Source organism: Lates calcarifer, linkage group LG23, assembly GCF_001640805.2.
Source record: "Lates calcarifer isolate ASB-BC8 linkage group LG23, TLL_Latcal_v3, whole genome shotgun sequence".
Lineage (NCBI taxonomy): Eukaryota > Metazoa > Chordata > Actinopteri > Centropomidae > Lates > Lates calcarifer.
The window spans coordinates 6,475,380-6,500,669 of record NC_066855.1 but is presented as its reverse complement, the minus strand read 5'-3'; the positions used below and the strand labels follow the sequence as shown (position 1 = coordinate 6,500,669).

General features: G+C 41.4%; 4 protein-coding genes across 9 annotated transcripts; 2 read left to right on the top strand and 2 right to left on the bottom strand.

Annotated features, from left to right (window-relative positions):
• The first annotated feature begins 1,174 nt into the window (after window positions 1-1,174).
• On the top strand, window positions 1,175-8,483 carry LOC108875998 (WD repeat domain phosphoinositide-interacting protein 1-like). The gene is given in 13 exon segments (XM_018665248.2): window positions 1,175-1,642; window positions 2,895-2,977; window positions 3,537-3,706; window positions 3,790-3,886; window positions 4,509-4,606; window positions 4,740-4,832; window positions 4,915-4,985; window positions 5,469-5,576; window positions 6,109-6,273; window positions 6,384-6,417; window positions 6,419-6,492; window positions 6,689-6,828; window positions 7,005-8,483. Coding segments are annotated over 13 exon segments (1,332 nt in total). The 5' UTR covers window positions 1,175-1,565; the 3' UTR covers window positions 7,127-8,483.
• arsg (arylsulfatase G) lies at window positions 8,136-17,536 on the bottom strand. 3 transcript variants are annotated; one of them, XM_018665214.2, is made up of 11 exons: window positions 17,418-17,536; window positions 14,774-15,013; window positions 14,434-14,669; window positions 13,556-13,670; window positions 12,994-13,146; window positions 11,671-11,885; window positions 11,485-11,565; window positions 10,184-10,292; window positions 9,822-9,942; window positions 9,612-9,702; window positions 8,136-9,261 (listed from the first exon to the last, which is right to left on the bottom strand). In XM_018665214.2, exons 2-11 carry the CDS (start codon window positions 14,998-15,000, stop codon window positions 8,927-8,929), a joined length of 1,683 nt encoding a protein of 560 aa, XP_018520730.1. In that variant the 5' UTR covers window positions 15,001-15,013; window positions 17,418-17,536; the 3' UTR covers window positions 8,136-8,926. The 3 variants fall into 3 exon arrangements, with proteins under 3 accessions (XP_018520730.1, XP_050922277.1, XP_018520721.1); XM_051066320.1 differs by lacking the exon at window positions 17,418-17,536 and adding an exon at window positions 15,994-16,270 and having other exon boundaries at window positions 12,994-13,140; XM_018665205.2 differs by lacking the exon at window positions 17,418-17,536 and adding an exon at window positions 15,994-16,260.
• LOC108875936 (monocarboxylate transporter 7) lies at window positions 15,443-21,504 on the top strand. 4 transcript variants are annotated; one of them, XM_018665158.2, is made up of 6 exons: window positions 15,443-15,865; window positions 17,973-18,212; window positions 18,322-18,465; window positions 18,588-18,716; window positions 19,029-20,039; window positions 20,477-21,504. In XM_018665158.2, the coding sequence occupies exons 2-6, from the start codon at window positions 17,975-17,977 to the stop codon at window positions 20,779-20,781; spliced, it is 1,827 nt and encodes a 608-aa protein (XP_018520674.1). In that variant the 5' UTR covers window positions 15,443-15,865; window positions 17,973-17,974; the 3' UTR covers window positions 20,782-21,504. The 4 variants fall into 4 exon arrangements, with proteins under 4 accessions (XP_018520674.1, XP_018520712.1, XP_018520691.1 ...); XM_018665196.2 differs by lacking the exon at window positions 15,443-15,865 and adding an exon at window positions 17,188-17,358; XM_018665175.2 differs by lacking the exon at window positions 15,443-15,865 and adding an exon at window positions 17,363-17,486.
• On the bottom strand, window positions 21,355-25,252 carry LOC108876009 (archaemetzincin-2). The gene is given in 8 exon segments (XM_051066321.1): window positions 21,355-21,993; window positions 22,722-22,898; window positions 23,100-23,263; window positions 23,543-23,671; window positions 23,773-23,946; window positions 24,248-24,345; window positions 24,347-24,492; window positions 25,013-25,252. Coding segments are annotated over 7 exon segments (1,038 nt in total). The 5' UTR covers window positions 24,475-24,492; window positions 25,013-25,252; the 3' UTR covers window positions 21,355-21,825.
• Window positions 25,253-25,290: the final 38 nt, after the last annotated feature.

The following is a 25,290-nucleotide window of genomic DNA, read 5'->3' as shown; positions in this document are numbered from 1 at the left end:
GAATCTCTGCGTTGTCTTCACTGAGAGATGCGTAAAACCCCCTGATACACTGCACTGGTTAGGGACTTCTGTTGACTTCAAATATTTCGTCTTTTGGGGACATTTGAGACATACATTGGCGGGAACTGAGGAGTCAGAGGTGGGCTCCCCAGATAAATAAATTCCCTAGGAGCTTGAACAAATAGTGCAGAGTTTTCTCTTTTCACTGCAGACAGCTGAACATTTAAATTACGCTCAAAATAATCACAGTATAATTAATGTTAAGTACAAAACATTAATTTGTATAATTTATGCATTTGATGCGCTTCACTTCACTTAAATATTTCCTCTGTACACAACTCAATATTCCACTGCATCTCACTACACTAGCAATTGTCTGACAACTTAAGTTACTTGTTACTTTTCTTATTGCAATTTCTTTATACCCCTCCAGTCCAGTGAAAGCATGTATCTCCAAATATAGCAGCATGTTAAACTTGTATAGTAATAAAATGCAACATACACATTAATGCAGCAGTAATATTAATCCAGAGATATTATATATGATTAAAAGCAAAACACTGGACCATTTTACTGCACAGTGAGTACTTTTACTTTTCATACTACAGTACATATTGCTGATAATACTTAAAGACTTTTAGTTGAGTAAGGTTTTAAATGAATGGCTTTCACTTATAGTGGAATATTTTCACAGTGTGGTATTAGTACTTTACTTCAATAAAAGACCTGAATACGTCTTCCACCAGTGAGTATATGAGTATAATTAACAAAATGTAATTTAAATATCAACTTAACAACTTAAAATAATGAACCATTGACGTTTCACCACTGAAAAATGTGTAGCTTACTGTGTGTTTGGGAGGGGAGTTGTTTCAGTTTTCACATTTTTAATAAAGAAAACAAGCAAACAAATACATAAAAGCCTTTAATAATTTTAATGATACTTTTGGGGGAAAAACAGTTGAACATCCCTTTCAGGATCGTTGATGTGTCGCGGCACGGGCAGCAACAAAGCTTGATGCACCTCTTTTATCCAATGAAATTATCAAAACAATTCCTCGTGACAAGACTGAAAGTATAATTGGCCAATCAACAGCGTTTCCTTCTAAATAGGCGGGTCTTATCTGATCGACAGCTGCAGTGTTAAATCAATCAGAGGATTTAAGGAGCTCGACCAATGAAAATGTTGGAGAGGAAGGTTCGACTCGTCACCGCCAGCCAATCGTGACGCATCTCAGAGTGACGCATCCTCCCATCAGCTGTTTTTGTTTTGCAGTGTGAATATTGAAAGTTAATAACACAATAATAACACAGTCGACTGACTAAAGTGAAAAGCCTTGCTAAGGAGGTGTAGTCGTCTATCTTTAGTGTCGCTCACATTCGGGAGAGTTCACTCGGTGTGTAATGTGTGCCACCTGATTCAGTCTGCCCGGACATTCCTCTTCCCGAAGAGTGTGAGCGTGGCGCTTTGGAGTCGGGGAGCAGAGGAGGGGGAAGCGGGGATCGACCCGAGCCCAAGGCCTCCGACCTCGGCCGGCTAGAGGAGAGCGAATTCGGCGGCTCGGATGGAGTCCCAGGACGTGCCGGACGGCCCTACGGTGCACCGAGGCTTCATCTGTGCGTCGTTTAACCAGGACACCACGTAAGCGACCTGCGGGCCGAGCCCATCGTGAACTCAATCTCCTTGATGCACCTGACCGTTGCATAATTATTTTCAGTCGCATTTACACACTGTGATTCATTTTCTTATACTCAGAGGCGTACCTACTCACAGGCAGTTGTATGTGTGATCCCAAAAGGAAACTACGAGCTTGTGTATGCCTTTTTAAAACTTCCAGATTAGTCCCCACCAGCTCAAAGTGAACTAGGCCACTGTGTTAATCTTCTAGGCCTGTTGCACATTAAACTATACAGTTAGTGACCAAACTTCTGGCTGTTGTGTAATAATACTGAGCTTAGCAAAATGTAGTGAACATAGGCCTATGTGTCTCCTGCATGTCTGCTTACTTACCTACTTCTTGATGCATGACAACAGTTAACATACAATTAATAATTAACACACAACACTGGGAGCAGATGTGTCATTTTCTGAGGCTGAAGCAATTGTATTGAAAGCAGCTTTACAAACACAAGTTCCCCACTAATGTTCATCAGTCATACCTGTGCTGTAGGTGTCAATTTTCATGCTTAGGGATTATTAGAAGCTAAACTACGAATGAACAGACAAATCCAGTGCTGACTTCTTCAGTTACAGGTGTGGCTCCATAAATAAACATCTCCTCTGACTCTGCTTGTAAAACTAAGCAGGTGGCCAAACACTCAGCCTCCTTATCTCTTTGTCATCGTGTTCTTGTCATCCTCAGCCTCGATAAGATAAGTCAGGCGTCTTTGAGGCAGTTCATGGATTTTAATGGAAGATGCATAATGGCTGTGTTGTCTAAACAAGATAAGATAGATTGAAAGAAATCATGTCACATATGGCTACCAAGCACCTCCACAGAAGAAGTAAAGCTTGGATCTGGACTGACCTAAACACCAATGACACATGAGTTATCAGTAGTGCTGAGAAGAAGCCACCTCAGCTTGTACCAGTATATGATGATCACACTCATCCCACACTATTGGAATGACTCAGTAACAGAAACAAACATACATAAGGCATATTACCAGTGGCCACTACATAGATTTTGCTCCCTGTTGTGTGTAGCCAGCACTTACTTTTACCCAAATCCACAAATATATATGTTATAACATGTCAGATTTTATGTGTAGACAGTCTCAGGATTGTCTTATTAATAACTGCACAGTATTAGTAAGGTTTTTTCATATTAGAAGTGGTGGATGTGGTGGTTAAGATGGTCTGTGTTGTTTGTTTGTGTGTGGTTTCATTGTAGTTCTCTGTCAGTGGGCACCAAGACCGGCTACCGACTCTTCTCAGTCACTGCTGTGGACAAACTGGACTGCATCCATGAGGGAGGTAGGAAGAGAACTGTCCCTCAGTCTTTTTTACTCAGCAACATTAAGTGTGTAATGCTACATGACAGCTCACATATTTACCTATAAGGGTATATTTATAAAGTACACCGTGACACATCAGCATCCCCTCCCTGAGGTGACACAACTGCAGAGTGACAGAAAAGTCTACACAGTACTATTTGAGCTGTGGTCAGGTTCACCTTGGTCGTACAAGCAGCTCAGACGGGCCTCAACATGTTTGCTCTGCTGCACATACACACACGCACGCACACACACACACACACACACATATAAACACAGAGGAACATGCAACTTTCTAATCCTCAGAGGTTGCAACGAAAGAGAGAGTTGAGAGTCGGTTTGAGGAAGTTTGAACACAGTTTCTCTTCATATGTAATTATAGTAACTCTGTAGTTAGCAAAAGGCTCACTGTATAACAACAGTAAAGCAGCATTGGCCTTTGTGGATATACAGCACATTTGTTATATGAGTGTACATTTAACTTTTCTGAGTAGAAGTACCAAGCATAATTCAATGTCTTTCTTTTCTCCCTGTCCTAGTTGAGTGCCCGGACGTGTACATAGTGGAGCGGCTGTTCTCCAGCAGTCTGGTGGTGGTGGTCAGTCTGTCCATGCCGCGGCGAATGAACGTCTACCATTTCAAGAAAGGCACAGAGATTTGCAATTACAGCTACTCCAACAACATCCTCTCCGTCAGGCTCAACAGACAGGTAGGAAACAGAAAGTAGGCCTCTCTGCTCCTGTAAATCCTGCTGGTTTCTGCTGTAATGCTAATCTTACTCTGTTACCTCAGCGGCTGGTCGTGTGCCTGGAGGAGTCAATCTACATCCACAATATCAAAGACATGAAACTACTCAAGACCCTGCTCAACACACCCACCAACCCCTCAGGTACACTCAAGCTGTTACAGATATATGTATATATAAATAGTGTGTACATTCATTCCTGTAGACATCTACAGGATGATGGTAAATGCTAAAACATAGTTTAGCAGTGGAACAAGCAGAGAAGAGTCAGTAGGTCAGCACAATGACATAGTAATGTCAGTTGTAGAGCTTTATCTATCTATAGTTTGCTAACATTAGCCACCAGAAGCTACTGATCACACCAGACCAAGTAAGGCTATGTGTACAGAAATGAGCATAAGATCATTTTATTGCTTTAATACACAACTTTACATTTGGAAGATGAAGAACATGTTGCTTGCTGGGGTGCACAGCACTGATATGGTCATGTAAAATAAATAAAAATGCAAAAGTACTGACACTGACATTAACACAGTGACCAGATATATGGCTTCTTTTTACCAACAGGTCACATTACACAGCACAAATCACTGTGCTGACAACAGACATGTTTTGTTCGGGTGATTCATGAGCACATAATGCAACACATAATGGCCCCATATAGATAATAGTTCCATTATGAGGCAACTGTCAAGATTGTGGAAGAAACATGGAAGGAAAAAAAAGACAGAAAAGAGCCTAAATTATCTCCTGTACTCCCTCACAGGTCTCTGCGCTCTCTCCGTCAACCACAGTAACTCCTACCTGGCGTACCCTGGCAGTGCCACCATCGGCGAGATCACAATCTATGATGCCAACAACCTGGTGAGGCTGCATTAAACTCTAACACAGCAACAGTGGAAAAATTACAGCTGTTGTCATGTCTCCTGAAAAGCCCATGGGGGGGCAGCCCAGTGTTGATGTCACTAAAAGGTGCTTTGTTTGTTTGCTTCTTTAGAGTACGGTGACGCTGATCCAAGCCCATGACAGTCCCTTGGCAGCTCTCACCTTCAATGCCTCTGGCACCAAACTGGCCAGCGCTTCGGAGAAAGTGAGGACTTGATTCCTTTTTATCTCTTTTTTTGTTTTATTACACACCCCCACCCCCAGTCTAACCGTTTTCTGCTTCACAGGGTACTGTTATCAGAGTCTTCAGTGTTCCTGAGGGACAGAAACTGTTTGAATTCCGGCGAGGGATGAAGAGGTTAGCGCCCACATTTCCATATCGTTGATTCAGAAACTTTTAACAAGCAAACTAGACAGTGATAAAGATGGTTCATGATGTGCACCAAAGGCTAGCAGTTTAAATGACTTTCCTATTTGTCAACAGTTTAGTGTTTAGGTGATCAAGACACTCGACTTCCTCTGCTCAGTGACCAATGATAAATGGCTGTGGATACACAGTGCAGCAGTATCAGTGATTAAGAGAAGCAATGTGAGCAGTGGAATAGTGGAAACTTTAGACACACTGGAGAGACTCAGCTTTTTAGTGCTCAGTGTCATGATTGGATTTCATCTAAAACATGGACAAAAGTCAACACTTGGACTAAACATAGGCTTAAATGTGGCTTTCTAAATGATCTCTATAATCATTTGCATGTGATTGATTAGCATCCTTATATTTATGGCTTTCAATAAAACATTATCTTAACCGCTGGTGTCTGTTTCTGTTTCTTCTGTGTATCAGGTATGTTAGCATCAGTTCATTGTCCTTCAGTGCGGATGCTCAGTTCCTGTGTGCCTCCAGCAACACTGAGACGGTTCATATCTTTAAACTGGAGCAGCACAGCCCCAGGTAAACACTTCAGCTCTGTTTGATTGTATTTGACAAATGAAGTCTGTGGTTTTTCTTTTTTTTTCTCTGTAGATCAAAAAATGAATTAATTAACCAACCAGCTTCAGTGTGCTGATAATGCTGATGTGGTTTTGCTGGTTCTTTCATCCAGGTCAAAATAAACCCTGGTATTTTCTGTCAAAAGCGGATTTGTATTAATCTCTGGGAAAAAAAATCCCTTTGAAGATTAACATTACGTTACATTCATTTTGCATATGCTTTTTTCCAAAGTAATCTACAATAATTCATGACTTCTCTTTATTAGCAGTCTCCATTGTCCTTCTCTGAACCCTGCATGGTTCATCGAAGGACAATTCATTGAATGACCAGCACCCTCTGCTGTATTTCTGATGTAAAGCAGTTTTCTAACAAAATGTAACCAAGTGTCTTTGTATGTAAAATTCAACTGGACTGAAAAACCAGTAATGATTTAGTGATGTTAAAATGCTACACCTTTGCACCTTTAACCGTGACTCTTCTTGTTTCCTTCTAGTCAAGAGGAGGAGTCTCCTACATGGTCAGCATATGTGGGGAAAATGTTCACAGCAGCCAGCACCTACTTGCCCACCCAGGTGTCTGACATGATGCATCAGGACAGAGCCTTTGCCACTGTACGACTCAATATGTTCGGCCTAAAGAACATCTGCGCCCTGGCTACGTAAGGCAGAGAGAGAGAGAGAGAGAGACAGAGGAGACAAGAGAGGTGTGTTTAAGAAGAATATTTATGTGTAGGGTCATTCACATGCTTGTGTGTGTTCTGTTTGTCAGGATTCAGAAGCTCCCTCGCCTGCTGGTGGCGTCCATCAGACGGGTATCTCTACATCTATAATGTGGATCCACAGGATGGAGGCGAGTGTGTCCTTGTCCAAAAACACAGGTGTGTGTGTCTTAAAGGGCTGCATCATGCATAAACATGGGACAGTGGGGCACTTTCCCACTTTGTTAGTGAAAATCATTGATTCATAGTTTCATTTTCCAGTTTTATAAATGAACCTTTGTTTAAGTTTGTGTTATCACAGTGAGTTGGTTGTTGTGATGTTGTTGTTAAGTATCAGTCTGCTCCGTTGCTGCAGGCTGTTTGACTCCAGTGAGGAGCCGGTGGAACAGAAGGAAGAGGAGAAACCAGAGGATATCTCTCCCCAACCATCCAGCCAATCATATGCTGCCACTGTGGCACTCCCTTCGACCCCACCCTCCTCCACCACTCTCATGGGTAGGCTTTTCCTAATCATACACTTTTCCAGGATTCAACACTGGCATCCTGAACTGGTTATTTAAGTTACTCCATAAACCCTGCTGTACACTACATTTCATATAGTGTGATGTTTTTGTATGTTCACTTGTTTATAACTTTTAAACCCTTCTCTGCCTCCCCTCTTCTCTTTCCAGGCTACTCTGAGGATGGTGGAGCCCAGAAGGGCGAGGTCATCCCTGAGCATGAATTCGCAGAAGGTCCCGTCTGTCTGGATGATGAGAATGAGTTTCCACCAGTTGGCAACCAGAGTAACTGACCAAACCCCTGCCCCCTCCTCATCCCTGCCTAACAATCAGACTCATTTGATTTAAAACAGGGAGGATGGACAAAAATATTCCTGACGTGTTGAGACATTGTGGCAGCCCCACCCTCCCACATGTGCCCCTGCTGGCCTAGGGTCAAAACGTGCCAGAGTGCTACTTCCTGGTGTTTCTGTATTCTGCATCCCTCTCACTTTTTATAAGTAAGAAAGATTTAAAAAAAAAAAAAAAAACACTAAAAAAATGAGTGGAAGGTCCACTCATCATTAAAATAACACATTCAGAGCATTTAAGCTGTTTGTTTAGACAGATTCAAAGCCTGTCTAAAGAGTCCCACTGTTAACTCCCATATTACACCGTAGAAAACAGTGTTAATCCTTTTTTAAAATACTGACCTGATATCACAGTGACATTATTGTTGCACAATATTATCACGGCAGCAAGCGGCAGGGGCCTGGCCTGCAGCTGTTGTATAGTAACTAGGTGCCAGATTCACAAAAATGCTCTTAAGCAAGATTCTACGAAATCACACAAGAGGTAATTTTAGCGGCTTCTTACAAGCCAAATAATCTGCAATAATTTGATAAAAAACAGTCTAATCGTTTAAGTACATGTCCTGTTTTCCGTCACTTAGAAATCTTTTGAATTCGCATCTGAATATCTCTCATCAGGGCATTTTTGTCGATCAGGCTCCAGGACACTGGGAGCTTATCAATGGGCATTAAATGTGTCACACCTCAAGCTGTGGTTCATTCGCGAAGGAGAAGATGTTGTAAGTGTGATACACTATTTAAATCATGATAACATGCAGTAAGGATTACATGACTTGCAGGTGCAGCTGCGATACTAATTATGGTAGCGATAGATGAGACTGAAAACCCGTGGAGTCACAAATGTAACCTGATAATGTATCTGGAGGAGCCGGCTCTGTGGGAGCTGCGGTAAACAGCTAAATGTGAAAAGCTTGATGACGAACTGTACGTGACAAAGTTACAGGTCCATGAATTTCAGTGATATCCTGAAGACCTTTTTATTTACAACATGATGCTGAATATGTTAACATGTTAAGTCATAGTCATTTTTACTTTGATGTATTAATTATTCTTTTGCAAAATGTTTTTAAGTATTACACATCAATGCATAGACTGACCATGCGTAAATATATATTGAGGATTTTTACTGTGTGTATAATGTACATATAACATTTATATATAGTACTGTTGTAATAAGTAACATGGTAATACCATTTGAGTTGCCAAAAGGTGGCACTGTTAGGACACCCTTACGCTGCATTGAGCTGTTCAGTACTGGACATTTACCACAGAGACTCATTAAAGCTGAGAAGTGACTCAACCTCTGCACTGTCTGGTTTTGATTTAAGAATAGCAGAAGTGTTTAAGTCAGTGTTTAAATCCTGTGTCAAATCTCATCAAACATTCAACAAAATAATAACAGAGCTAAATATTTGTACCCTGAAACCTCAGCTGCTTAAAAAACAGTAGTTCTCTCACATTTAATTACATTTACTCAGCATGTTTACACTGTTTGATTGATCTTATTTTCCACAAATTATCGACCTCACAGAGAACTACCTCATCAGGACCTCTTCTCTACCAGCAGGCTAATGACCAAATAGCCAAAGTTTGGCCTCCTGCTTCTCTTAGCTCTCTCTCTTTGTTTGCACATCTCCTGCTGCATCTGGACATTGAACCTTCCCAAACAACAAATTCTACAAACAAACAGCTGAGCACATCCAAAGGAGATATTTGCTCCCATGTGTGTTTGCTGACATCTGCTTACTTCACCTTCGCCCTTTTGTGTGAGCGTTTCTGCCTGCGAGTTCCCATCCCCGGCCCAGCGGGTGGCAGCGGCAAACAGCCCTGCCTTGGGTCGCAGCAGGGCTCGGCCGATTCGTCCATGCTGTAGTCTGCTGTGGACACGGACTGGTCAGTGGCAATGTCCCATAACAGCTCCTCCCTCCTGCGGGCGATCCTCTCTGCTACCACCTGGTATTCAGGTGTCCTGGCCTCCAGGGGTGTCTCCTCAGCCGCGTCATGCTCTAGGTCAAATATCAGTGGTGGATCATGGAGCTGCTGCTTTCCTGTTGCACCACCGCATGACTCAGCTGCACCTGCAAGGAGACAGGAATGTGTGTGTGTGTTACTTTCTAGAATTTTCTCTCACATGTTAATGTTTTATTTTGTGATAAACTGTATTATAAACTCTATCTTATACCTCTCAAGAATCAAATTTTTCATTCCTATTTATTTCACTAAAAGAATGCAGCTGCTATGAACAAGCTAGCAGACTGGTACCACCATGATGACATAATGTCCTGCATACCATCCACCATGGTGGCAGGGCAGAACAAATAGCAGAAGTGTTAATAAACACGTCATAACTGTTTGAGCATTTAGTTTTGTCAAACAGTTCTAATTACAGTCCTAACATTACATCTGCTGACCTGTGTTTAACCCGTACCTGTGATGTAGAACGCTTTGTGTTTTCCCGATCGAACCGTCTGCAGGTCACCAAACTGCCCCGCAGCACCACTGTTAGGGTGGAAAAGAAACTACAAAAAAAGGGGAAGAGAATTACTAATGTCCATAACAGGACCCTAATGCACGCCCCCATTGATGACAAAAGGAAAATATATAAATATGTATATAAACCAAAGTAAGATTGATGTACCTCATGACCAGTCTGTTCACCCCGCAGAAGGACATTTGTGGCATCAATGCCATCATAACGTCTGTCGGAGGGAGGTGTTACTCCTGCCAGAGACAGAAGAGTTGGGAAAATGTCCATTCCACTGCAAGAGGGATACAAAGGAGAAGACAGGACTGTGTTGCATGTTTGGTTTTTCAGTTTTTGCTCTGACAGGCTGCTTATATTTATGATAAGCTTCTTCTGCCTCCAAAATCATCTTCCAGTTTGCCTCAGTAACAGGGGTGCTTCCATCACATCCAGTTAATAATGACTCCTTCTGTATAGTAAAGATAGAACCTTTTAAAGTATGTAAGAATCTCCATACTGATTAAAATTAGGAGTACCTGAGCAGGGCGGAGCTGTTGGTGTTTGCAGGGATCCTCCCAGGCCAATAGGCCACTGTTGGCACCCTGTGACCTCCTTCCCAGGTGGTCCGCTTAGATGAGCCTCCACCTCACAAGCAAAATATGACAATTTGCAGCAATGTGATGTATGGTAGCTTGAGCCACAACAATACCAGTGAACACATCAGTTCCTCTCATAGACCATGCATTACAGTTATTAATGCACAGTCAAGTAAGCCTTCCCGCCCCTAAATCTCCTCTGCAGCCACTTTCTGCCTGCCAGTTGCTGTTGCTTTGCTCCAAGCAGGTTGTGTGTTATGCTTCGTCCCAGCCCATATTAAGTTCGTGTTCAACTTAACCAGCAGCTTTTGAAGCCTCTCTCCCTCTACAACACCCTTGTATAAACTGCCACGATGCCTATCTCTAACTGCTGCCATGTTGTAGTAAACTCTGCAGCTGTGAAACATATTCACAGCCCTCTGACTATGCCTGCTAAGTTGAACTACTCTAATGCCCACCGTAGGCTATGTGGAACAGAACCAAATTTTTGCGAAATCTACCTATCTGACGCCAGATCATACTTGTGTGCTCCAAGCATCCAGAAAAACCAGGTACTCCGGCTTTCTTATTTCTCTCTAGGTAGTCTGCCAACCTCTGTGCCACTGCACTGAAGGAAATCTTACCTTCTACACTGAGAGGACGGGAAGGCCTAAACTACATCAGCAGAATCTTTTTCCTTTGGAATAAAAATCTTTCTTGCACTTCATGAACACCTTGGAAATAAGTTGCTTCCTCCATGCTCTAAAGAGACTCCACAAACACTGGAACATTTCTATACAACCTATAGGGTGCACTATTAGGCCAACAGGTTGATGCTGGTCTTGCTCATTTAACTACCATGCTCATTTCTTTCACTCACTACCTCACTAATTTTACATTTTATTTAATATATTTAGTTACTGAACAGAATTATCATTGTTTGTTATTTACATACATTATTTTTGGGGGGATTTATGCAAAATGGCTGCTGCTACACTTCAATTTTGTATCTATCTAGCTGGCTAGCCCCTCTGAGAGTGCCAGTTCTCTTTCCACTAAATAATGCCTTGACTTTACTACTGCTAATGCTACCTTCTTCCAACTCACTCAAACACCAAACCTTTCCACATTACATTCATAAAACAAATCTTGTTGGCTGTCTGTTTCAGCCCAATCCACCAGGCAAGTCAAGTAATCACTCTGAGTTACCTCATCTTAGCAAGCATCCACAGGGAGTTTCAGTTTCGCATAAAGTGTTGTACCTCTGCTGGCCTGCCACTTTCCCTTGAAAGGTCCTACACTTCCAGCGTACTGGCACTTCTGTTCCCATGGACCGTTGTCACCTAAACACAGTGCGCACAGAAGATTGTGACTAAGGCTTAAGGCTCTAGGATAACAATTACACTGGTAGCATCAAAGAAACAACATTATTCATCCAGGGGACTCACCGGTGAACCAGATGAGAGTATTATTTTTGTCTGTGTCATCAGAAGCGCTCTTTATTGCCCCCACCAGACTGTCCATCTCTCGCAGACTGGCACCATACACTCTGTCGTCATTTGGGTGGTGAGTAGCGGTGGGGGCATCTGCAGGGAGCGGGGGGGCCAGGGGAACATGCATGTGAGCCAATGCTATGTAGAGCAGATAGGGCTGTCCTCGCTCCCTGATAAGACAAATAATGCAGTGACACAGTGTCAGAGAGTTTATACTGATGAATGCTTCTTTGGATTGCTCACAGGCAGATTTGTGTTTAAGTGAAATGACAGGACAAGCTCTTGATTCACAGCTTTGTGAATCAAGAGCTTGTCCTGTCAGTTTCATTCTTCCATGCAGGAATGTGGACTGTACAGCTTTCTGATATATCTGGAACACAGCATTAGTCACTTTAAATGACTTAACAGAATCAAACCCTGCAGCCTTTTTGGGTGTTTCTGACAGACACATGACTGATGAGATCACATGACCCCATACTATAGCATGGAGGCATGTTCAGGCAGGGCTCACCACCCTCCTTTCTGTACAGTACTACTACTACCAGCATTCTCAACTCCATGTACACACATTTTTAACACTGATGTGTTCTGTTAAATTTGCCATAAACAACACACCATTAAAAACATGTACAAGGATGTTATCAACAGAACTTGTTTGAGATTTTACTTCATTATGATAAACATGGAGGACACACAGATTGGTGCTGCTGAGCTTGATCATTTCTTAACCCCTGGTCTTACCTCATAAGGCATTTAGCTACAGGTGGGTCAACTTAAGACTAAGAAACTGAAATAACTGTGTTTAGCTCCAAAGAAGAAAGACTGAAGATCAGTGCTCATCTTGAATCTATGATACTAAAATCAACAATTTAAGCCAGAAATCTTATTGTAATTATGGACTCTGACTTAAATTTCAACAGCCACATAAAGACAATTACAAAATCAGCCTACTACCTTCAAATAAATCAAACGTCAAACAAACTTCCTTTTAATCTTTCACTATTTGTTTTACTTTTGCTTTTATTATCTGCATCTTATTTATTATTAGGTGGGTGGTACAGAGTAACATCCAGATGAATGTCAGGAACCAAGGTTTCCCTGCAGAACATTGTATTGTAACAAGATCACTTCAAGAGTCAGTGGCAGTGTCAGTTTCATAGCATTGCTAATCAATGCATAACTCATATGTAAATAAACTTGCCTTAGCTCGCCTTGATGTCAAATTCAAATGTGTCATGTTGTATAAATGATTTGTGTATCTTTGCAGCCGTATTGTACCTTGCATTGTGTATAATCCTCGTTGCAGCAGATTTGTATTGTTCTGTTAGTGTCCACAGGTCAAGCGGCTGCGCCACAATGCTGCTGTTTTCAACCAGTGGAAGGCCTACTTTGGAATAACAGCCCTCGTGTACACTCCTCTTCAACCTAGACCTTGAGAACAATAGTGTATATATAATAACTTAAGGTATGTTTGGGTGTGTGTGTGTTTGTATATAAGGCTGTCAAGAGGAAAAGGGTTTTGTGATTAGGAGGAAGGATTCAGAATGAGGTCTAATTTTGGGTTGGGTGGCAGAGACTGTTTGTGTTTCCTTGGATATTAATTTTGCAGAACAGGCTTTTTGAATGCCAAATTCTAATACGTCTCAACCACTTTCAGTTGCATCCATTCACAGTATTTTCAACCATTTCTTCTGGTATTTCTATCATATCCACAAACTTACCAAATTTTACTACAATAAATATATCAATATAAATAGTCTAACAGAGCAACATTTTTCAGTAGAACAAACTCCATCGTGTTGTGAGAGTATCATATGGGTTAAAGTAAATAGAGCCACACCTGAACACTTGAGGTCCAAATGCGTCACAGGGGAGGCACTGGGGAAGGTTATATCCTGGTATGTCAGTACAGCCCATGTCATTACTGTACGGAATACCTAAGTAGTAATTGAAACCTGTCCAGGAGACAAAGAAAGTGCTGCCGCATATTTATATCTCAACACCCAAACACATTACACTCCTGTTTAATAATGTATTGTATATTGTTATCTAACAACCCCCTAAATCACACCAGCTTTTTGATCAGTTGTACAGGTAGATATAGTCGTTGTATGTTGCATGTGCCAAATCCTAGGCTGTCAACCTTTGAGGCATTCTGTAAGTGCAGGAAGAGATTCAAATTAAAAGAATGGAGAGGGACCTCACTGAAGAGATGAACTGTACCCGGAAGGCATAATGTGCATGCCCTGAGCTTCATACAATCCTGCTACGATCACAACATTCTTTGCACAAGCGCCTCAGAGGTCCCTGCTGCAGTGACCCTGCTATGATGACCATGCCATTGAGTGCCAGCGGAAGGGAGAGGAGGAGGAGAGGGGGTGTGTTGGTGTTGAGTCAGCTGAAGGCGAAAAGCCAGGTGCAAGTGTGTCGTCTCACAAGACGCAGCTGCAGGGAGTTGATTACTGACCCTGTTTAGTCTGTTCCCTGCAGCGAGGCTGATGGACTCTCTCACACACTTGATGTAGCTGGAAAAGTCTGGAAAGACTAACTGACACCATGGCTCTGAACTGGAAAAATGTTGTGCAACAGTCAATTAAGAATATACGAGAGACCTGAAATTAATTCTATCTTTATGCTTTTGCTTGAAAAGATGAGTGATTTTTTTCCTGGTGTTATGTCCTGACAGATTTGGTGTATAAATGTCAAACTCCTGTTTACCTCTGTTAATTGGACTATATGGTCCGTTGTGGCCCAGATGCCATTTCCCAATCACGGCTGTGTAATATCCTGCCTTCTGTAGTAGCTGGGGAAATGTAACTTCAGAGAGAGGCAGACCTGCCACAGATCGCACGGCAAAGTTATGCGTCACCCCATTTCTTAGACCATAGCGGCCTGTCAGGATGGCAGCGCGGGATGGTGAGCAGGTTGAGGCTGGGGAATGGAAGTCTGTTAATCTGGAAAGAACAAGAACATCTCTCTGGACAAATGACACTCCTTGACAGATGTAGTGTGTAAAATATCCTCTAACATATCAGATATGAATTAATAAATTAATTACCTTAGTCCTTGCTCGGCCATCAGGTTAAGGTGAGGTGTGTTGTTTGCCTTCACTTCAGGCTGGTTAGCATCCAGGTCACCCCAGCCTATATCATCTGCAAGTATGATGATGAAGTTGGGCCTCTTACTGGGACTATCATTGCTGGCTCCATGTTGGGACAACGCATGGAGCAGCAGCCCACACAGCAGCATCCCAGTCAGAAGAAACTGGGATAAAGCTCCTGCCATTTTGGGTCAAAGCCTGCCAGGTGTCACATAGGTTTAAGATCAATTTCCATCTGTAATAATATGGCACAGTGCTCTGTAGCTAACTTTACCAACTACAATTGGTTACGTCGTCTTACAATTACATCTTCTGCAAAAGCCTTTCTTCTTTAATAGTTAGCAAAAGTTTGCAAGAGCACGAATAGAAACACAAGAAGGTTGTGAAGGTGGACTGGTGAGTAGATTGGCTTTCATGTGCAGTTTTATGACACAACCTCTGTAGTCTCATTTAGCCATTTGTTAGCGATTACCTTTAAGACCTTTATGACACGTAAAATCACAAGTGGAGTATTTTCTGGTGTATTTTATGTCATAGAATAAAACATAAAAATGTCTTGACCTAGTGTTAACCACAGACCTTACTTCAGGCATTTCTACCAAAATACCCACATAGCATTTGGAATCCACAGCAACATTCATCCACAAGCTCGCTCTGTCAGTCTGTCTCACATAAACAAAGTTGCGTGAACCCAGACTGTTCTTGAACAACTCTGCACCCCCCACGGTTAAAGAGGGTTGTTTGAGGTGGGGGTCTCCAGACGGATACAGGGGGAAAAACAGGCTGTAACCAGATCTGTTTAACCCTTCTTTTCCCCCTCCTCCTGTGTGCCTGTTAGGGGAGGGGTGTGGTTATGAATGCCAGTTTGTGTCAAACAGAGTATGTTTGTACTCGTGCTTGAATGTGTGTGTATGTTTGTGGATGTCTGTATGCACGTGAGGATATGTGTACGTTAAATTCAATTTCACGCAGCGCGCGACACTGACGGAATTACAAGTGCAGTAGTCGAGCGAGGAGAGGACTATACCAACTGAAACTAGCTACACACAGGTGGGAGGCTACTAAAATCTTAATTATTTTATTACAAACGAGTATATTTGCTTTAGTTAAATTACGGTTTTGCCAAGACACACCTTGAATTAACTATATGGCTCAAACAGACGATATGAAATACTTACGGAGTGTTTGTGAGAAGTTATTAAAGTCACATTGCCCACCGACCACATGAGTCGCCGTCGGACTGAGAACATTGCGTCAGCCGCACGAGGACGGACCATATGGCTCTTACAAGTTAATAATACTCCCACCCCCTCTTAATTAAAAAAATAGAGATAACGCATTGTCCAGTTAAAACTAAATAATTGTTTTAAAAGTTACCAGGGAAACACTACCAAACAAAAACGCGTCTTATATGTGTAAAGAAATAAATGAGTAATGATAATATAAAAATAAGGTGGGGTTGGATCCTATCACAAGACAAGCATTCATTTCCCATTTATAAGCCATTTAAAAAACAAATCAGGATTTCCTAATGCGTTTTTCCCATTTCACCTAAGGACACTGTTTAATGGAATTAATAATACTTTGATAATCTAATATAAAAAGTGGACACATTCCAAAAAGAAACACATTTATCTACACCTTAAACTGTCACATTCTTGTTGCTTCTCAGCTTGTCACTGTTTCTCTTTGTTTATGCCCTGTCTTTGATTGAAGTTGAGAGACTTGGCAAATGAACAGGTCCAGTGACTGAGTTTTTAAAAAAGAGGTTTTGAAAGTCGTCTTTTGTGAGCTTTGAAATAATCTTATTACAGATATCTAGTTATAAATCAGTGTTTGTTTGTGGCATGTAATGTGTGGTGTCAGTGGTTGAAATAAAGGATTTATGCTGTGCTTAACATACCAGTACAGCTCATGAAAGCCACCTCCTATTGTGAAATTTGACAAAAACTGCACAAGTCTGTAAGTCTGGGGGGCAGTGGGGTCAAACAAAATATACTGTAGATAATGAAACCAAACTAAGGTTAGGGAAACTCTACAAAGATTCAAGCTGTAAAAAGTATGCACTCACGTCTTAAGTATAACTTGAATGTATCACACTGTATTGCAAGCATGTGATTAAAAGCTCTGTAACATTATACTCCTGTAGGGCTCAACATATCCTTGCCTAATTTTTAGCTTATCCAGACTCAGGGCCAAAAAGTAATTGTAGACCTACTCCTAAAATCGCACTAGCTGCACAAAATGCTAGAAACGTATGATTTTATCCTCCACCCCAAAGGGCAATTGCATTAATAATTGATTAGGTCCAGTCTTGTGCAGAGGGGCCGAACTTCAATAGCTGCTTTTTCCTCCTTACCATCTTTGGTTACAGTACTGACAGTGTTTGTACATTAAACAGTGGCCTGGTAAGGATGTACAGACCCACTGTATTTCAACGACTAGCTAAAAAAAGAGGAATATAAGAGGGGGAGTAAGATCACACCAGCATCATATCACATCATATCTACGACCCTGCTACTTGTGGAGCCAGCAGTTTTCAAGTCAGCTCATTTCTTTAACTGAAGACTAGGAGCAAGTTTACCACTTTTTAAAAACCTACATTGTTTGTGATGAAAAGAGGAGCAGCTCAGGACTTTTAGGCGCAGTGAGCCAGTCTTCTTCACAGCCGGTAAAACCTGAAGTTGACTTGTGTGTGTCGGACGCGCGCACAGCCGTTGATGCCTGGTAGTATTTGTTGTTAGCTAGATTTGAGGTTAGTTGAGACTCGATATTTCTTCTCTTTAAAAGTCACGAATGCGACTCAACTCGCAAAGGTGGAGCCTGTTTGCGATTATAAATATCTCCGTATATGTATTTTCTCTGTTAATGTAAACAAAACAGATGTAGCCTATTGTTAAGCTACTCACTGCGAGGCCGTGTGTTGGGAGGCAGCTAGGCTAAATCTGGGATGAACCGCGTGTAGTGCGCGTTCACGCCTTAGTCGGCCTAAAAAAATAAGCACATTATATGACTTAGATTTACAGCTTTTGGACTTTTTGTCAGCATATTTAAAAGTTTTTTCCTATGCCAGTCAGCTCATCAAAGTATGCACATTTGAATTATTTATTTATCTGTTTTCATAGCTGATCACTAAGACTGCCAGTTCTTTTTACAGTCATGGCACTGTGTGGAGCCAAGGGACCACGTTTTTTGGGGCCCAACGTGTACCACGAGGCCCCAGATGGAGGCTGGGGATGGGTAGTGGCTGTGACCTTCTTCTTGGTAGAGGTTTTCACTTACGGCACCATCAAGAGCTTTGGCATCTTCCTCCAGGACCTGATGGAGGAGTATGGAGAGACCAACAATCGAGTCTCCTGGATTGTTTCCATCTGCGTGTTTGTCATGACATTCAACGGTGAGTCCAGTCCTGTAGAAACAAAACAAAGCACAGGCTGTAGACTGAAATGAGAATTACTCTATGATTGCCTACTCTAAACAGCTGTTTGTTCACCATTGGTCCTCAGGTCCTCTCTCTTCTGTGATGACTAACCGCTTTGGGTTCCAGCTTGTTGTCATGGTTGGAGGATTGCTTATTTCCTCGGGTACCATAGCCACCAGCTTTACCAGCTCCATCAATCAAATGTACATCACCTATGGATTAGTTGCAGGTATTGAATTGCTTCCCAGCTTCTTTGAACATCACATAATGCTATTACTCTTGGAATTTGTTTTTTGCAGCTTGACTAGCTGATTTAGAGGTTTAAAATTTAGCATCTTTTCCACTTGGCAGGTCTGGGCTACTGTTTGACCTTCCTACCCACTGTGACCATCCTCTCCCAGTACTTCACACGTCGACGGTCTCTGGTCACAGCTGTGGCGTCCACAGGAGAGTCCCTGTCCATGTTTGCCCTGGCACCAGGTGAGTGCAAGAGCTTTTTTATGCACAGAGTTGGAGAAGACGAGCTTGAGTTTAGGGTGAAATGTGCATTTTAATATGGTAAAGGATGAGGAATAGGGATTTGAACTCTCTGAGAGGATAAATCTAGTAATATTCTATTTTTTTTCTCTTGTCAACAATTACCAAGAAAACCAACAATGAATTGATCTTACATTATCTTATCTAACCCTAACCCTATTACATCAACGTATCCAGTGTTTCCATTAATGTCCATTTCCATAGCATGCAGTTTTATTGATGTACACTCACTGAATACCCCCTCTCAACTCTTAGCCTTTTCTGCACTGAGGGACCGCATTGGCTGGCGACATACCATGGCAGTGATAGGAGCTTTGCAAAGCACTATCATCATCTGTGGTGCTCTGCTTCGGCCTATTGTTCTCACACCCAGAGTGTCCTACGAGACAGAAACTGACGGAGCGTCCCCAAAGGAACTGGAAGTGCTCAGTGCACGGGAGAATGCAGAGGGCACAAACCCAGAGGACTCTATGACAAACAGTACCTCACATGCACCAAATACCTCATACAGTCTGGACAATGAGCTAACCACAGGCTCCATGAGCACTGGAGACTCTGGTGTCCAGTCTCTAAAGGACAGAGATGACAGCAGCCCAGAAGAGAAGACTTTACTGCACAAAGAAGCAAGGTCAGACACAGAGCAGAAATTTGTGGAAAACGGACAGGCAGAGATAAGAGAATCTGAAACCAAGGAGGAGAAAAAGAAAAAAGACATAGAAAAACAAGGAATGACAGTTGAGGAAAATAAACCAGGTGATGAAAAGCTATCTGCAAAGAATTCAAAACTTCTAGATTTCTCTATCCTTAGAGAGTGCAGCTTCATTTTCTATTCTCTGTTTGGGCTGTTTGCCACACTCGGCTTCTTTGCCCCTCAACTCTACATCATCGAGCTGAGCGTGAGTCGAGGTGTGGAGCGGGACCGTGCTGCCTACATGCTCTCCACCATGGCTGTGGCTGAAATCTTAGGCCGATTCTCCATTGGGTGGATCCTGACACGCAAGCAGTTCAGGAAGAGGAAGCTGCTTGTTCTCCTGGCATGTGTAATCATAATGACTGTGGATCTGGTGGGATTTACTTTGGTTACGGAGTTCTATGGCCTGGCCGTGTGCTGCGCTATGTATGGCTTCTTTATGGGAACGCTAGCATGCACCCACATCCCCATACTGGCTGAGGATGATGTTGTGGGTATTGATAGGATGTCTTCAGCTGCTGGTGTCTATGTGTTTATACATAGCTTTGCTGGGCTGGCCGGACCCCCACTTGGAGGTACTACATTTATGATATACTGCATAGTTACAATGAACATACTGTACAATTGAAGCTAAAAGATATATTAAATATGGGAGAAAGTAATGCAGACAGTGACTTTCTAATGAAATGGCTGTTGTTGATGAACATTTAAGAGACAGATTAAAAACAGAATGGGCAAAATTGCATAAAATGAGATCAATGATTTTTAGGCCTTAGAACGGACCAAGCTCCAAAACCTTCGGATCCTACATTTCCTATAATGCAACTCAAAAACGTCTCTCAAAGTTGGAATTATTTTCTAATGACAATGCCATCAGGGTTATTTTCTCATGCTTCAAAAAGCTCAGACATTAAACTATCAAGTTGAATAGTAATGAGTAAGCTAAACTTGATATGTAAAATTGTTGGATTGTCTCTTTTAATGCTTCTCTTTAATTCTCCTTTATCCCCAGGCATGCTGGTGGATGTGACTCAGAACTACGGCTCAGCCTTCTACTCCTGCGCAGCTGGCATGGCGCTGAGCGCCCTGTTTCTTGGTTTGGTAAAACCTGCTAAGAGAGGATTACTCTGTAGGAGAAGGAACTCAAAACAACCTGAAGATTTACATGAAAGGAAAGAGGACTCCAACGAACAGAGTGAAGATTATAAACTGGACAAAACTGAGAGTGCTCACGATTGCTCAGAAACAGAAGTCGGCTTGGACCACAGCCAGGCAGGGGCCATGAGAGATGTCCAGGAAGTTATACGTTTTGCTTGAGCTGATAACATAGGATAAGATAGTAAAAGGGTCAAACCATACAAGGGTAAAAAGCTATCTAAAGACTGCTGCTGCCTAAAGCAACATGAATACAATGAAGAAAGTGACCAATACTTAAATGTTTAACATCTGCCACTGTAAATTGATTTGAGAGAAATCTTAAGAACCTTTAGATCACTATATGTATGTAGCAATCATGTCTTACATACCTAATGTACCCAGTGTTTTTACCAGTCAATACTGTAGAAATTAAAATAAGTGTACTATTAAATTAGCTTGAGTAAGTGAGTAAGCTTTTATTATAGTCTTGTTTTATATGGACGATGGTGTGAAACATTGCTGAAAGGTATGGGCCTTCAAAATGGACCATGATGAGGGTGTCAGTGGAGGTGCCTTAGTTTTAGACATTCTAGAGGGACTATGCAACAATTTAATACTGATAAACTAATTACCTGCTGGTGATCAATACTGATAATGATAGCCAGAGAAACTGTGAAGCAAATGTAGCTGCAAGAACAATAATTTGCACAGATTCTGTAACACTTGTTATAGAAAATGCACAAAGCTCAGGAGTATGTGATTGTAGCAGTGTTTATTTTTAATCAAACTGTCACTAAGCTGACGATGCACTTTAATGTGATATGAGATGACAGACTTAATCTATTTTTCTAATGAAAATGTGTTCAATCACAATAAAGAAGCACAGTGATTTGAACCTTTGAATTATGTGTAATGGCTTCTTTTTGGAGACTTTTACCTTCAAGAAACGAGTCAATGTGCTCTTGTATGTAACATCACTGATAAATACGATGAAGTGGCTTTTATAGTTGCTTCTCCAAATAATGTTGATAGAATTTTATACCCTTTCACATAAAAAATACTTAATGCACATATAGCATGTTTAATTTACTCAAAATATCTGTAAGGCAAACTATAAGCAGTGTGTCTAAAAATTGTTCAAGATTCTGTTTTGTATCAAACAGCAGCCTACATGCATCTCAATGTCCCATTCTTCTCTCTTATTTCCAGACCTACAGGAAAATACTATAGACTAGTTCTTTTTTCCAGTATGTCCAGGCACCTGCGGAGCCAAAGTCTGGATGCATGAAAGGCTTCTGTGGGTTTGGGAAAGTAGAGTGCTGATTGGCTTGCAGAGGCCTCCCCTGGTCTAGATGTTGGGGTCTGATCCTCCTCCATCCAGTGCAGTAAGACCTAATAAACAGATTCAACAAAAAAGTGAATCTGCCTGTGCATTTGGTTAACTCATCTAGCCTGGATCAAAATGAAGGTGCAGAGAAATGTCTTTAAGTCGCTCCAGCTCTTAAAAGAGTTTTTTGTTCCATTCAAGAGCAGCTCCTACTACTGAGGTGTAATCTACCTTCAATTACTTTCAATTTAAGTGGATTACTCTAAAGTTATTGCTGTCAGACTGGACTTTGACTACTACCTTGTGATTCAGAAAAAACAGAAGCTTCTTTGTAAACAAGAGGACATGTTGCAAGAAGTTGCCGTAGTGCAAAACAAAATTAATTTGAGATAAATTAAGGTTAAAATTCAAACTGTCAACAGTCAGATTTGGTGTGAACTACCCACTAGCTCAGCACACTCAAGTTAAAATTCTGTCTGTGTGAAAGACTTCAGTGAACTCAGGCATGTCAGGCAGCCGAGAACCTTCTCAATGCAGTGTATAGCTGCTGCAAGAAAGTGGGTTGAGAAAATCAGGATTACTCTGGCATGTGATGCATAGACTGAAGTCACTGACCCAGCACCAAAGACGTAAACAACCAAATGAACTATTCTTGTGTAGAGTATATCATGACTGAGTAAAACTGTACTGTAAGTTAATACATACTCTAAAAGGACTTGAATAGAAAACTAAAGAACATTGTATTATCACATTGTTATTGTTACATCTTCTTGTTACCTGTGATTTTTTTTACCTTGTATCTTTCAGCTATTTTGAAGCCTATTGACACCTGTAACTTGCGAAGGCAGATGGGACAGAAATCCAGCGGCCTACGGTCAGACTCGTCTAGATGGTTGGAGCCCTGCATGACACAGTTCAACCACTGGCAATGCCATATCCCAAAAATATGTCCAATCTCATGGGTCATTGTCTGGAAAGAGAATATTTCATATTAGGGTTTTTAGATAACAACATAATAACTAGTACAGACGTGAAGTGTTTTAATAAGCAGTATTGAGTGTTTTAATCAGCGGTGCTATTAAAAGTAGAGAGCTGAATGACTTTTGGCCAGACCGGTCAAGAGGTCATAGTACCAAAATTGAGCGAGTGGAAGAGGATGTTTGTTAAAAACCTTGCAGGATCGAAGCAGCAGAGTGCTGGAGATGGGGGGAGTGTAGTATCCGTCAAACACAGAGTAGTCCCCTTTCTTTGGCTTGAGCTGTTTCTTCAGTCTCCCGGCATAATTTCTGCTGTAGAAGTTGTCATCATACCTGGCAAAACTGAAAACACCCATTCCTGTGCATAGTTAAGAAACAATGATGAGGATATAAGCAACAAAACTGCAAACTCCTGGATAATATGTATTTTATCTTATCACCATCTAGTGGTTATACAACCACATTGCATCATTAGACAGTACTGATAACACAAATATACTGTGTGTATGATTCACTTTCTTCTCATCAGGTATTTAACAGCAGATTTACAGTATGTTGAGATACAGTGCAGGATTGTAATTAATAATAACAAACAAAGTTATATTTTCTTAGTCAAGGCTTTGTGGTAAAATCTCACCCATACTGAGAGAAGCCTGTCCAAAGACAAAGTTCCAGGAGTCTTTGGGGTACAGGTCAATCATTGTGATTCCAACAATACAAAAAGCATCTTTGGGTTTCTTGTTGCCAAGAAATCGTAGCAGGTCACCTAAATTTCAAGAGAAAACCATAATGAGTTTGGGATTGTTGTCTACATGGAACATGGATGAAAAACTCCAAAAGCCAGGAGTAATAAACTTCCCAACTTACCAGTGAGGATCTGAAGGTTGTGTGAGTTACTGTTAACTCGGAAAGAACATCCTGTTTCAGCCACAGAAACAGCTGGCAGCAACTTGACAGAAAGCCCACAGAAGAAGGCCTGGCAGTACTGTCTAAGCCATTCCACATACTGGTCTGTCTGGACCCCCGCCTCCCCAAAGGAACCTACAAGACACATAGAACAGAATTAAGGCCAAGCAACCACTGCTACACACGGTGTACAAAAAACACTACCTAACATATTGTGTGTGCCTCATCCCTCTGAATAGCCCACAATATCAAAGCAATATGAAAGCAATTCTCCCATGTCCTGGTTGTTGACATCAGGTTTATACTCATGGGTTTTGCATTATTACTGACAGTGAGAAACAGTAAATGTATTCATGCTTACATGTCCTTTTCTATGTTCAGTTCTGATGGCCATCTATTGAGGCAAATAAATTGTGCTTGACACAAACATACTCACCTATGGTCTGAATATAAATAGTGTTCTGGCTTGCATTGGGGGTTTTTCGGTAAGGGTCTCTGTAGAAGCTTGCAAAGTCTTGAGGCTCCCAGTTGCCCTGGGTGGAATCCTTCCTCCAGAAGACACCTTTCTTCTTGTGTGTACTTACTGTAAAGTTTAATCAAGTCCTGACGATCAGACACCAAAGCTTTTCGCAGTGTCTCTGCAGAATGCTGGATTACCTTCATCTGCAGCAGAGATATACCCTATTAACATAGTTACAGATTAAGTTGAGGTGAAATTTAAAATGGCTTTGCTATCACATATTATTGCTGCTTTTGTTCCTTTCTGGAGTTCAAGTACCTGGCCCCACTTTCTAAAACTTTAAACTACAGCACTTAGAGGGTATGCAAAATAGAAGAAGTATAGAAGAAGTAGTTAAAGACAAAATGTATCTATTGTATAGCAATATATTGCTAAATCTACATGAAAAAAAGTGAAAATTCACATACATAATATGAAAATATGGTCTCACTTTCTCATACAGAACCTTTTAAAAAAGAGTTTATAAGTTATGATTAATGGCTTCATTCATTGTTAGCAAATAAATTGTTTATCAAGGAGGTTTTTTTTCACAACCTGGCAACCCAAATGTTCGCCTAATTAATGACTTAGAACTGACACAAAGCATTAATAAATCATTTCTTGACCATTAATATATAACAGCTTATGAACCCAGTGGATTGTACATGTGTACAGAGTTGATATATAATGGTAGAAACTTGCCTGGACAGTCACGGGAAATGTATCTCACATATAGCTTAATGCTACAGGAAATAACTTATGAACTTTCTGGTCAGCATACAATACTTTACAACGCTTCCGTTGGACGGTGGGAAAGGCTATCCTAGGCGCTCTATCATATCTCTCTTTTGGGACAAATTAATTAGCTTACTTGTGGTGGAAAAAAGATAAAAATAAGAGAATATCATGGCCCGGTGAAGACAGGTAGCTCACCCTGTTGTTGACAACGGAAGTCGTTTCCACTCTGACGTCATGTAAAC